Consider the following 13,831-nt stretch of genomic DNA (forward strand, 5'->3'; position numbering starts at 1 on the left):
AAAAGTAACTGGAGAGAGATGTCAGGGCACAGAGAGGGGACAGCAGAGGGAGTAGCCCCTGTGGGTGTGGCCAAGATGTGTGACTCCTGTGTGCCACTCAGATACTGCAAGGCATCATTGGTCAGCTCCAGCCACCTTGCCAGTACCCTGCTTAAGAGGGTTGGCTGCCACCAGGAGACCCCAGCACCCAGCAGCTGTGAGGCAGGAGCCCCTCCCCCATCAGGGAACTGTGGGGATATGGGGTGGTCGCAGGAGTCAGCCCTCTGAATAACGCCTGCATCCGTCCGCTTCATACCAGAGGCCACACACCTTCATACCACAGGGGAGGGGCTAGGAGAGGATTTAGGGATCTGTTAGAAGCCCCACCCCTGGGAGGAGATGGGGGTACAGGAGACACCGGGGAAGGAGGGGAAGGTGGGTGAAGAACAAACCACACCGCCTCCCCCAGACAGCTTCCTCAGGCCGTAGGTCAGCCTGAGCTAAGGGGATGGACGGGCATTGAACTGGATCTGAGACTGAAGTTTTAGCCTGGACCAGACTGCTGAGTTATTTAAGGCCAAAGGGAACAGAAACCTCTGCGATCTGTCCGAAGTATCATCAAGGAAAGGGGATGAGATTTGTCAGAGCATATTTAAAAGAAATAATTGGAAAAAACACAAAAGGATTCCGTGTTCAGGATTCCATGTTCACTTAGTTCAGGCTGTTCAACATACTGGTTACACAGTTGTCTTGAGACCACTAGGGGAGATCCTGTCTAAGAACGGAGTGTGCCCAGCATGACTGGAGCTGAGAGAGGGGGAGAGACAGCAACCTGGGTCTCAGTGACGGAGTTTGAGCCCCTGCGTCAAGCCATACCTGAAGGCAAGCTTACTCTGCAGTTTTCAGTTACGTGGGTCAATAAACTCTCTGAGCCAGCCTCGGTTGAGTTTTCTATTACTGTCAGCAGAAAGAATCCTGATACAGTACACATATACATACTTTTTCTTGGGGAGAAAGCATAGCTTTTGTTGGATTCTCTTAGGGCATTGCTAAAAAAAAGGGTACGGCTCAGGGAAGAGAAACTCTAGAGCTCAAATCCAGTGACCTCATTGACAAATACAAGACCATCTAATGAGATGTGCAGGGCTCTACAGGGATATCATGGAAGAACTAGGTCAGAACGTCCTTGGATGTAGGGTCTGGAGCCTGACTCTGGTATTAACTGGCACTCAGAAAATATTTGTTGAATGGAAACCAGCAGGAAAATTATCACAAGTCATACTTTACATGCCAATTTTCAGGAATATTTTCAGGAAAATATCTAATGTGTGAACATCTAAACTGCATTTCCATGTTCTGACAGATGGCCCATATTAACAGAACTCTGATTACAGAAAAAAAAAAGAAAAGAAAAGAAAAAAGAAAACCTAAAATTATTTATTGCGTGTGTACCACGTGCAAGGCTATACAATTTTTAACACTATTGTGACTACCAAATTTATTTTTTAAAAAGACCAGCTCTATATATTCCCATTTCTCAGAGACAGTCCCACCTGTTACCTAGAGAAAGAAAATGACCCAGGGGCTGTCATGGCTGGGGCAGGGCTTTGGACCCTGAGAGTCCAAGGCTGTATTCTCAAGGTGGAACCAGGGACCGCCTGCGTCAGAATCACCTGGGATGTGTATTTAAAATACAGGTTCCTGGGCCCTGGCCCAGACTTATGGAATGAGAATCTCTGCAGGAAGGGCCCTGGACTCTGCATCTTAGCAATCTTCCCAGATGATTTTATGTACACTGAAGTTTGAAAAACTTTACCTCCTGAAATCTGTTTATTTGCCCATATGCATTCCGCACAGCCCCACGGGAGGTCGTTCTCTGGGGAAAGAAGCCCCCATCCTAGGCTGGGGGGATTTGAAGGAGGCCAGGGTTTAGTGAGATCGTATCACCCTCCTTGAGGTCAAGATCAGTCTAGGCCATGTCAGAGGTAAGGGGTTGTGTGCGTGAGGGCCTCTGAATGAAGGCCTATGGAAACCCTCCCTGTGCAGGTGAACATAACCAGTGTAGCTGGGGGGACAGACTCCCGGAGCCCCGAGTTCTGTGAATGACACCACACATTCTAGACCTGATTAAGTGCTACCTTCTGTTGCCCTGGAGAATTTCATTTGGAAGGAGGGATTGTTGAAATAGACATAACTTATTGTTTTATTTGGCAATTAAAGTCCCTGAAGGTGAGAATCATGGCTTCTACCTCTCAGAGCTGCTGTCCCCTCTCCAGGCCACTACCGTGTCCACCACATGGCTGACCACTCTCTAGATGCTTTCAAAGTCTTTAGTTTGACCGGCCTTCTGGTTTATTTGAGACCAGGGGGCTAAATTCCCTCTCCTGCCTTGACCGCCTTCCTGGGATAGCTGTCGGAGCTTCCTCTGGGAGGTCGCTCTCCCAAGTTCTGCAGACGTCTGACTTGGGTACCACTGATTCTGGGGGTGGGATTGATTGACTGAGGCCCATGCATGCCCCCCTTCCCCTGGCCACAACAGTCCGTTCAAGAATGGGCAGTGACTTAAGCATTCTGACCAGAGTGAACCTGATGACTCTTGCTGAGAATTTGGGGTCACAGGCCCTCTTCTCCATTGGTTATGAGCAAGGAAACCTGTAGTCCCAGGTGTTCTTAGCAGGCTGCTTGGGGCTTCAAGACGAGGGCACAACTGAGAATGGGACCAGTATGAAGGAAGCACAAACAAGAAGTGGGGAGAAACTGGGACCTGAGCGTATCTTTGAGCCTCGATAAAGATTTGCTTGAAGCCATATCTACCCCTTAGCTGCTCAGTGATCTGTATTAATAAGTACCTCCCTCCTTTTATGTGTGTATTTAAATCATTTGGGGTTGTTTCCTGCCCTAACTGCATCCTAATATACCTTCAGCTCCCCTTATCTCTCTTGCAGTAATGTACCCCAATCATCTTTGGTCCTTCCCTCCTTGACCTCCTCAACTGAAAAAACCCCACAACTACCTATGAAATGGGGTGAGATGGGTGGTGGAAGTAGGTAGTAGGGTTAATGGATTCATGGCTTGTTGAGACTCCATGCCCAAAGAATATTGATTAATAGATCAATGTCAACTTGCAGGGAAGACCTGTCCTGCTCAACATTTTAATCAATGACTTGGATGAAATAGGAGACATGCTTAGCAAGTCTCAGATGACACAGAGCCGGAGGAATTGCTAATATGACAGATGGTAGAATCAAGATTCGAAATTATCTTGGCTGACTTGAGCCATAATCAGGATAAATCGAAACTCTTGCACCTATGCTCAGAAGATCAATGGTCCAAGCAGTGGACTGGGGACACCGGGCTTGGCGGATGTCATAACGTCACAGAACTTTACGTGGACCATAAGCTCGTGGTGAGCCAGAAGTTGAGGCAATTAGTAACACAGGTAGTGCAGTTTCCAAAAGAAAGCCTCACCTTGCATCTACTTTCCCCAGTGGGATAAAGAAGTGGAATTTCCTGGGAAGCAGTTTTCAGCTCAATATATGAAAAAAATTTCTGACGGTTCCAATAATGGAACAGGCCTCCTCCCAACATTGTGAATGTAATAGTCATTACATCAGAATGTACTAGAAAGATTTCTATTATGGTGGTCTTCCTTTTAAAGCACAGAGTTTTTAAATGACTTTCTTTAACAACTCATAAGTCAAAGCAGTACACACATAAGCAGAAAAAACAGTAGCCGAGCTCAGCACCTTTGGAAGTTTGCTTCCAGTCCAGCAAAGAGCAGCCCCATCTAGAAGGAATATCTAGAATCTGGACTTGGCCCCATTTCACATCACTCCAATCACAGACCTATTCCTCAGCACTGCCCCCATCTCCATTCCGGCTTTGACTTGGCCCATCCTTAGGCCTGCTTCTGCCTTCCACTTGGCTCCATTTCCCGGCTCACATCCACCTCCCTGAGCATGAAGACCCCACAGACAGAGCATTGGGAAACCAGACCTCCTTCCCCATCCCTGATCGTTGACCCTGACTGCCCGGGACTCTGCAGCTTCTCTGAGCCAGGCTTGGTTTCATGGTCCACCCCAGACCATGAAGGCATGGGACAATTTTTCTTTTCTTTTTTTTCTTTTTCCCTGTTGTTCTGAGCACTCCATTTTACTCGTTAACCCAGAGAGATTGGGAAGGCGGGCCATGGCATCCTTATAAACTTAGAATGTGATTTTAGCAAGATGGTTATCAAAAATAAGTTTCACTTCTATGAACATACAATCGCATGGACAGCTGTACTCACATGTTTCTCGCTGAAATGGTCCACCTCTCTCAGAAGCTTCTTTTGGCAGTCAGGGTTGGTGGCCAGGAGGTAGGTGGCGAAAGAGAGAGTGTTGGTGATGATCTCGTAGCCGGCGATGAGGAAGATGAAGGCCTGGCCCACCACCTCATCCACAGTCAAAGGCTTGGACAGGAGTCTGGGCTGGTGTTGCTGGGAAGGATTCACTGTGCATTCAGTGGCAGAGAAGGCTTGCCCGACCATGTCAAAGTTCTCCACGCCCACGGAGGTGGTGGAGTGTCGGGCATCCAGGACCATTTGGAGGAAATCTCTCCGCCTCTAAGGAACAAAAGAAGGAAGAGCATATTTTGGCCTTAGAGTCACATAAGAGAGGCTTCTTGGAGCACAAAAGAAGATGTGCACACGCAGCTTTTATTTATTTATTTATTAAAAATTTCTTTAAAATTTATTATTTTTATTGAGGTGACATTGGTTTATAACATTATATAGGTTTCATGTGTAGGACACTATATTTCCACTTGGGATCTTAGTTCTCCAACCAGGGATCGAACCCACACCCCCTGCAGTGGAAGCACGGAATCTTAACCACTGGACTGCCAGGGAAGTCCACATGCAGCTTTTAAAGAGCTCGAGAGGAACGAGGATTTTCATTGCAGGGTTGTCTGAGATGGAGAGAACCTGGAACCCCCCTGCCCATCCCTCACTGCGGCACTGGTTCAGAGACTAGCGCGGCCAGCAGCAGACTGTGATGCTGCCGTTACAGAGGATGAGGCTGCTCTATCTGGGCTGAGTCAAGAAGATGTTAAGCCACTTCGGTAAGTAAAAAGAGCAAGTTGCAGGAGAGTATGCATAGGAGAATCTCATTTCTGTAAGAACAGAACATGGACAATATCTTTAATTATGTTTGTCCCTGCATAGAAAATGTTTAGCAACATCCATACCCCACAGTTCACAGTGAGCTGAGGAGCTGGGAAAACCAGGGGGGCTTTTATTGTTTTTACTTTGTCCGTGTTTGTATTGTTGGCTGGTTGGTCTTTCCAGCAAGAAAGCAACTGAAGCATCATATGGATTTAAATCAAAGCACGTGCTCCACTGTTCACTTCCCCACCGTCCAAGGCTTACTTCTGCGCCATGTGTTTCTCACAGCAGGGAGTTAACAGGACCTGGGGGCGGGGGAGGGAACTAGCTTTGGTAAAGCCTGTCTTCAAAGTCTCCAGTCTGTATTTTGCATCCCTTAGCCTAGCCTCCTCCTGTGGGTCCTTTTTATCCTCAGTAATCTCCTACCCCATTTAAGCGGTTAGAGGTTTCTTACCATTTCCCCCTACCTTCCTTATCAGCAATCTGCATATTCTTTATATTTTTACTACCCCTAATGGTAGCAATGGAAGTGTTTACGTATGGCTTTAGGGTTGACAAAGTGTGTACCTGGCACATCCCATCTTTGAACAGCTCTTTGATGTGAAGAGTGACAACCAATACGTTACTCTTTTCTGAAGTTTATGGGACTCAACAGCATAAGGGAGAACATTAGAACCACCAACAGAAAAAATGATAATTTCAGAGAACTTTACTTGTTGTATCATTGTCTCAACCGGTTGGCTTCTGAATTCCTATTGCAGTAATAATCTATGTCACACACGTTAGCATCTGTTAAGGTGGTTGTTATGTCACGTGGGGTCGCTTGCGTCTCCAGGGCAGGATCCTGCCCCACCCCGCTCGCACACCATGCCTGTACTGTGCTGAGCACATGTTAGCTCTGCAATAAATAACTCCACAGATAAACATGCAACGCCCTACGTGCATTTTGAGGAAGGCTGTGTTGGATCTGCTCGCAACTGCGTGCTACTTGGAGCAGGAACCTTGGAGACATGAGACGTTTGCAGCTCTGCTGCTTCCCAGCTTTGTGACCTTGGGAGGTGTCTGCTGAGATTCCAGCAGGGCTCCCAGCTAAGCCTGTGGGTGGCAAGAACCTTGAGACTTAGGAGGCAGGGCCTCAGTGTCCTGCCAGTCTGCTTGGGTGGGAATGGCTGAGAGAATGGCCCTTTCCACCCTCCTTCCACCCTAGCCCTACTCGTTCTGCTTCCCAAATGGCATCCACAAGGGTTGGCTTTCCGCCAGCTGCCTTCCTGTTGCCTGGTCAACAACTGGGACTCTACCCCTGGTCCCGGGGCAGGGCACGATGGCACGTGTGGGAGGTGAGCATCCTCTGCTCTGTCGGCTCCTGGATGCTAGCTGGGGACCCCAGAGCATCCCCGGGCTCTCTCTTGGCCGGCACGTGTGAAACTCCTTGGGTGCGGTACAGCTGTGGTCCCTGAGGCTTGCTTGTGGCTTTGCTGGAGTCGTGTGGGGGCAATGATGGGAGGGAGGGCACAGGCACATCCACACTGTTGGGTTTTCCCCGTGGCAGAGCTGCAGCTAGCACCCTTTCCTCTCATCCCGGCTCAGCCAGGCTGCTTCAGGGCTATGGAGCCTTACAGAAATCTGTCTCAACCTCCAGCTCCAGAGGCCAGAGGAAAGGGCTGCTCTCTGGGGCCTGTGCACTGGAGAGGAGCATTAGTGTAGATGGGTTTCTTTTGTTTGCACTGCATCACGGAGGCTATTTGAACACTGCCCATTTAGGACTGCAACAGTGCTGGTCTATGGTTATATCCAAGAGAAATATGCACCCTGATAGATGTAGGTGTCTAATCCACCCATCGGCCAGAGCTTAGGAAAATATTTACCTTTTAACATCTGTGCTGCATTTTCCACTGCACAAACACACATCTGCTTGATGGAATGTCTACAGAGTTTAGATGGGTTTAAAGCAAGTTTTCTTAGTAACCATATAGCTCTGTCTTGACACGGGCAGTCCTGGATTTGTGGTTGGGAGGTTTTTCTCAGATCAGCTCATAGTTTGAAACGAATAGCTCTCGAGTTTATAAAAGGAAAAGCTTGAGGCGATCCCAGTAATTGGACCTTTAATAACCCCTCACCTCTTAGTAAGCTATTTGGTGCAACGGGGTTAGAATTTTCAGCCTGATTCTACAACCAGTGGGTTTCAGGCTGGGGGCGGGGTGTGTGACAAGCCCCATATGCGTGAAGGAGGACCTTCACCGCAATACTAAGGTTTGAAAATGGGACTTCCCTCGCCACTCCTTCCCCGGGCTCCATCCTCACCCTGGAGAGGCATGAACCTGGATGAGAACGGTCTGTCCTTTTAGACGGCAGAGCTGGGCCAGGGACACCAGGGAGCTGATTCTTCCCACACCTCTAAGGGCGGCAGGTTGAGTTCTCAGTGGTTTGGGCCAAAGGGCTGTGAGCTCGTCTGCACCTGTGAGCTTCCGTCACCTTCTGGTCTAGGACACGTTGGCTGCACAGGATCCAGAAAGTGAAGCCGGGCAGGCCGAGGCTGTGCCTGAGGCTGCTCCGTGCTCCCAGCCACTAACTGACCCCTGATCTCACGCTCGGCCAATGCTGCAGCGCTGGACCTCCGTCCCCCGCTTGGTGATCCCGCCTGAGCCGCCCAGTCTTTTTTTTTTTTTTTTCGCCCAGTCTTTGAGAAAACACGCTACAGCTACATCTGACACAAGTCAGCTCGGGAAGACACTTCAGCCTTGTTTCTTCCTTTTACGTGGTTTCCTTGACTGCAGTAAGGGCCATAAAGAATAGCATTATACGTGCATGAGCACATGCAATATTGAAATTCTTTTCCTTAACACTGAAAACTCCTATTTCTATTCTCAGCCAAGTTCAGTCAACAAATATTTACTCGATTCCTACTGTGAGCCAAGCATAGGGCAAGTCTTCAAGGAGGAAAGAAATTTCTAGGTCTCAGTGAAGCACGCGAAGCCCTCAACCACGCATTCTGCAGCAACGCCCTCCACGCAGAAAGGGAACGCGGGGCTGGTGACAGCTGCCTGAACTCCCCTCTAATGATGATGCTGTTGGTGCTGTAGAGCTCCATCTTGCTGTTTTTCAATATAAAGAATACACCGATGAAAAACACGTGGGCGAATTTACCCAGAAAACTCTCTGAGGCTGCCCGTAACCTGGGCTGGGAGTGATGCTTGAAATAGGGAGGCCCGTGGGCTTGGGGGAGGACAGCTTGAATTCTACTCGCCTGGGTCAGAGTGTGGACAGATTGCTCTGGGCTTCTCCCCACCGCCCTTCCTGCTTGCTTTCACCTTTCTCTCCTTATTTACCCCTCCTCGCTGCCCCGCCTCGGCCGCCCCGGCAAGCTCTAAGGGGTAGGCCACCGAAGGACAGCATGGCGTGGGTGTGTGGGGTTGGGACTGGAGGGAGAGAAAACAGACAGCGATGCCAGCTTAGCTTCTACTCCATTTCGATGCTGTGTCCTATTAAAATACGTTACCTCGTCTGCTGCTTGCTGGTCCCGCAAGGCAATCACATTCCTAATGAGTTTGTTAAAAAAGCCATTCAGTTCATCTCGGTTCTTATTGGGCAAAATCCGGGCCAGTGGGACCATTATGGATGGAAATGATACTTGAAAGAGAAAAACAAAAGTGGCATTGAAAAGGGGGTGAGAATAAACCAGGGCTATTAGATGCCTGTTGCCAGGAAGCGAGCCCTGGCCTTGAATCGGTCTTTTGAAGGCCTCTCTTCCCCTCTGATCTGCCGCTGCTCCGAGCAGGGTTCTATCTTATTCTACCTCGGGACTCCTTCCCCTTCCTTGCCATAGTAAGCCCTTCATAAACGTCTGTACAGTTGAATCCCCACTTCCATCTACCCCTCAAGTCTCATGCTTATAAGTTAATTTCCCAGGTCCTAGAGATGAGGGTCCAAGGTCTTTGTACTTCATCAGGAAAGAACAGATTGCAGGCCATGTTTCAAGTCTTAGCAAGTAGTAGAAGCCGATCTACTTACTTAACTTTCTGGTCATTTGCATTTTTCGTTTTTCCTTTGGATCATTTTCCCCAGAGCTGCCACCTGAATTGTCTCTAAGAGCTGCCGCTGCAGCTGCTGACAAGGATGCTGGCCTCGTCCCCTGTGGGCACGTCCCTGCACACCACGTGCAGCCTGTGCCCTTGCCACCATGCCCTGGGCATGACAGGCCTCCATGACGAGGCTCCCCGGGTCAGGGACACTTGTCCCCTCTTGGACGGTAGCCTGGGCCATGGGCCAAGCCCGTCTCTGGGGAGCTCAGCTCAGTTCAGCTCCTCAGCCTTCACGGTGGGCCTACTGTGCACAGGCATGTGTGGGAGCCGGGTGGGAGGACCCTAATGGACCCACACCGGTCTCAGGATGCTCCGCCCCTTTTCAACAGCGGGAGCCTGAACCAAAGTGACGCAGCAGGGAGGGAGGGCTTGGAGTGGCAGCAGCCATGGAACAACGGACCCACCTGCCCTGCAGGGCGCTCCGTGGTTGACGCGAGGGCATTTCCCTGGAGTGCAGAGGGTGAGGGGCGAAGGAGGAGGCTGCTTGGACCCCCAGAGCGACAACTCCTACGATGTCAGTGCAGAGCAGAGGGAGGCAACAGGGGCTTCCACAGAAATTGACTCAGAAATGGGAATGAAACTAACCAAGGAATGAATAGAATTTACCAGCCCAGCAGAATGGTTAGGAATTATGGCAATAATCAATAACCATAATAACAACACTTCATTGCTTCCATAAGAAGCAAGAAGGTACTGGAATTGGCCAGAGGGTAAAAACTCACTTCTAAAACAGAAATAAAATAAATGGACTGGTCTCCACAGCATTCGGTAATCTGCTAGTCACCCATCACATATGATTTCTAATTCACTCTGCGTTGGCTTCAAGCAGAGAAGGGTTCTAAGGAGGAATCTGCTGGGGGTGAGAAACATGCCCTAGAAAATGAAAGGTTTGGGTTCCAGTCTTGGCTCTGCCTTTCTAAGCCTCAGTTTTCTCATCTGTAAAGTGGGGAGGAGAATGCCTTCCTGATGGGGTGAAAACCAGCACTAACAGAGGCGATGCAGGCGAAGCACTCAGCCCGGTGCACGGCGGCCATGCTCGCTAAGGCAGTGATGAGCCAGGCCAGGGCTACCTGTGTTGGTAATAAGTGGCGCCAGACTGGTGCAGAGGAGCCTGGGCGGCTCCAGGAAAACAGGGGCTCTGCAGGGCAGACTCTGCAGGGTGACTCTCAGAGACACCCTGAGTACCCTTTCCAGGTGGCAGGGGCTGAGCCCCGAAGCTGCCTGGGGCCACCGGGGTGTCACGGGGTCTGCCCAACTTGCCCAGTTTACCCCCCCTCCACAGGAGCTGCACTTACAAATTAAAACCAGGATCGGTTTGGGGATGGAGGTTGCGAAGAAGCGCCGGCAGTGCTTCACAAAGGGGTGCCCGGGAGCCTTCTGGGAGTTCACCTGGGCGCCAAAGGCGACGCTGGCAACCACATCTGTGGTGTAGCAGCAGTAGCACCTGTGGGAGAGAGAACAGTTTGCGTTTGGAAAGGACTCAGCCACGGGCCTCCCCGTCATACGCACTCCTGGAGGGGCACGACTCCATCGTCTACCTGTTTGAAAGGGGAGCTTCTGGCAGATCCGAAGCGAGGTGGTGGGAGAGCAGCCCCCAGGATTAGATCCTGGGGGCATGAGAGCAGAATTTGAGGGGGAAACATAAACACATAACAGCCCATCTAGACAAAGTTGGGGGAGGGGAGGAGAGCCTCAGGTATTCAACTTTCAGCCTTCCGGTAGCTGCAAACCGGACTCAGTCAAAACCAAGACGTACACTTTACATTTTCCTCCCCAGGAAGGAGGGAAAACACTTGACCCGAAGCCTATGTGCTTTACAGAGGCCTTGCAGAGCCCATCCAAGGCCAGGGCCTAACGATTGATGGATGTACAGCAAATTGTGATTGATGAAATTCACAGCCTGGTTTTCTAGTTCTATTAGCTCTGTCTCCCTCTTCTTCCTAGTGATTTTACAGTTTTCGTAAGAGCAACAAACAAAAAACCGGGGCCCTTTTAGGCTCAAATAAATACAAGACAAACTTTGGTACCAGCTTCGTGAACATATGTATATTATTATAGGAAACACACATTGCACTTTAGAAACAAACACAAGGAAAAGGGTCTGGCAGTAGCTTCAGAAAAATTAACCTCTTAGGCTCTAGGAAACCTGCCCCCCAAATGGCCCTTTTAAGCTAGAATAATTCTTTTTTGCTATGTCATAGGGGTAGCAGGTTGCTTGTAAAAGGCTCACACGGGGTGTTCATATCCTTTTATAATGAAAAGGTCTGTTTTTCTGGCTTGAGGTAGGCGCATGCTTAGTTCCTTTTCTTCATAAATCCTATAACCAATCACTTATCGTCAAGGACTACACGACATTTCCTCCGGGTGACGTCTTTTATTCTGACTGTTTTTACTGAAAACGTTTCTATAATCGATGACACATTTCCCTGTGACAGCCAAAACAAGAATTCGACTACTGAATGTGATTTCTTCTGATCCTAACTGTTGATGATGTAAAGGTTGGTTTTAAGAGTTGTTTACTTTGTTTTTATGGCTGCTGGGCCCATCTTATCTTTATCCAACTCACCATCTCATGACCAGAGAGAATGTAGAGGAGAGAGTTTTGTAAACAATACGGTAGAATGTAAATGCTGGTGATGATTATGTTATTATTTTATTAACAATGATAATAAGAGCGAGTTGGCTTCTGGCTAATCTGCTGTGTGACTCTTCATCTGGTATAAACCATAATTTAGCACAGGACAATTAGGCAAAAAGCCAGACAGTCAGTCGTTTAAACTGAGGGCCCACCACTAAGTCCTGGCTTCTAGCCTGAGGCGTGCCACCGTTTTTCTTGAATTAAAAATGCATGGACTCCTCCCCCCCAACCCCCCGCCCCCCAGGACCCTGTCCTTTCTGCCCAGACATATCTTGCCCACTCCTGGGTCTATAGAGGTCGGAGGGCAAGTCCACCCACAAAACACTGCCCACTCAGGGTTCCCTCCACAAGCCACAACCCCCTGGGCTTCGTCTGCGTTTGCTTCACATTTTCCGTGGGTTTCATTTCTTCTTCTCAGTCCACCCATACTTTTAGGAGCTTCTAGCATTTCCATAGTTTGCTGGTCCCAAGGTAATTGTCTGGCAATTACGTACAGTTACAAGAAGCAGCAATTCAAACGCGTGATTTCTCATCTGTAATGTAGCCACGCGGCGCCCTTACCTCTGGATGTCGAAAGCGTCCCTGGATTCTGCGTAGTGCTTTAAGTGGGCCAGGAGCAGGTCGCAGGCTTGTCTGATCAGAGGTATCATCTGATAGCAGATAACAGAGGTGTAATTAGGACACCATGCAGGGAGCACACCTAAATTAGCTGCAGATGAAGAGGTTATATGCGGTGCTTCCCGGAAAAATGGTCATCGTTTCGAATGTAGCTTTCACGCACCTAAGATTCAAGAGGAAGATCTAATACTCACAAATATTATAAAATACGATCGCTGTAAACGTCTATTTTAGTTGAAGCAATCTGGTTTTTTTTTGAAAGCAAAAAGAAGGAAGGATTTAGAGTAAATACTGTGAAATAATTATGAAAATGATCATTAAATGCTTAGAAATGAGACTCAGTACTCAGTTTCGTGACATTTGGTTAGCATTAGAGAGTAAATAGGCCACAATCCATATGTACCAACTCTGGAATTAGCCCAAATCCCTGTTTGCTTGGTTCCAATTATACTTCAGATCCTCCACTAGCATATAGAATCTCAGTATTGAAAGGAACCTAAGGTCGTCCATTTCAACTTCTTGTTCAGTACGAAAGTCATTTGTACAGCATGTGGATGGACGGTTATTCACTTCTGCTTAAGCTGTTTAAACCTTCAAATATAGGGAACCCTGGACTTTAAAAGCCTTCAGTGCCCATGCAGGACAACTACTGAATTTCTTTTTTTAATACTAAAATGTCTTTATTATGGAAAACACCTAACATTCACACAGAAAGAAAGAATGGTATTATGAACGTTCATGTAGCTGTGATGCACCTTCAACAAATTTCGGTCTCATTTTGGCTACCCACTACATTGACCCCAAAAGTCCGGCTTGAGTGGGTGGAATTCTTTGTGGAGCCTGATGGGCACGCACGTGACCTTTTATTCTCTCCTGTATGTTTGAAAAGCCAAGTCGGAAACGACGAGGGGAATCTTTTTTTTTCTAACATCTATTTATTTATTTTAAACATCTTTATTGAGGTATAATTGCTTTACAATGTTGTGTTAGTTTCTGCTGTATAACAAAGTGAGTCAGCTATACGTATACATATGTCCCCATATCCCCTCCCTCTTACGTCTCCCTCCCACCCTCCCTATCCCACCCCTCTAGGTGGTCACAAAGCACGGAGCTGATCTCCCTGTGCTATGCGGCTGCTTCCCACTAGCTATCTATTTTGGTAGTGTATATATAAGTCTATGCCACTCTCTCACTTCGTCCCAGCTTACCCTTCCTTCTCCCCGTGTCCTCAAGTCCATTCTCTACGTCTGCATCTTTATTCCTATCCTGCCCCTAGGTTCATCAGAACCAGTTTTTTGGTTTTTTTTAGATTCCATATGTACATGTTAGCATATGGTATTTGTTTTACTCTTTCTGACTTACTCCACTCTATCT

General features: G+C 48.3%; 1 protein-coding gene across 1 annotated transcript in view; it reads right to left on the reverse strand.

Annotated features, from left to right (window-relative positions):
• TBXAS1 (thromboxane A synthase 1) overlaps window positions 1-13,831 on the reverse strand; it is a 150,679-nt gene that overhangs the window by 46,797 nt on the left and 90,051 nt on the right. The window contains exons 6-9 of the mRNA XM_060156550.1: window positions 12,401-12,489; window positions 10,497-10,645; window positions 8,619-8,749; window positions 4,268-4,582 (exon numbers count right to left, since the gene is read on the reverse strand). Of these exons, the coding sequence (XP_060012533.1) occupies window positions 4,268-4,582; window positions 8,619-8,749; window positions 10,497-10,645; window positions 12,401-12,489 (684 nt within the window). The remainder of the gene's footprint in view (window positions 1-4,267; window positions 4,583-8,618; window positions 8,750-10,496; window positions 10,646-12,400; window positions 12,490-13,831) is intronic.

The sequence above is a fragment of the Lagenorhynchus albirostris genome, chromosome 8, assembly GCF_949774975.1.
Source record: "Lagenorhynchus albirostris chromosome 8, mLagAlb1.1, whole genome shotgun sequence".
NCBI lineage: Eukaryota > Metazoa > Chordata > Mammalia > Artiodactyla > Delphinidae > Lagenorhynchus > Lagenorhynchus albirostris.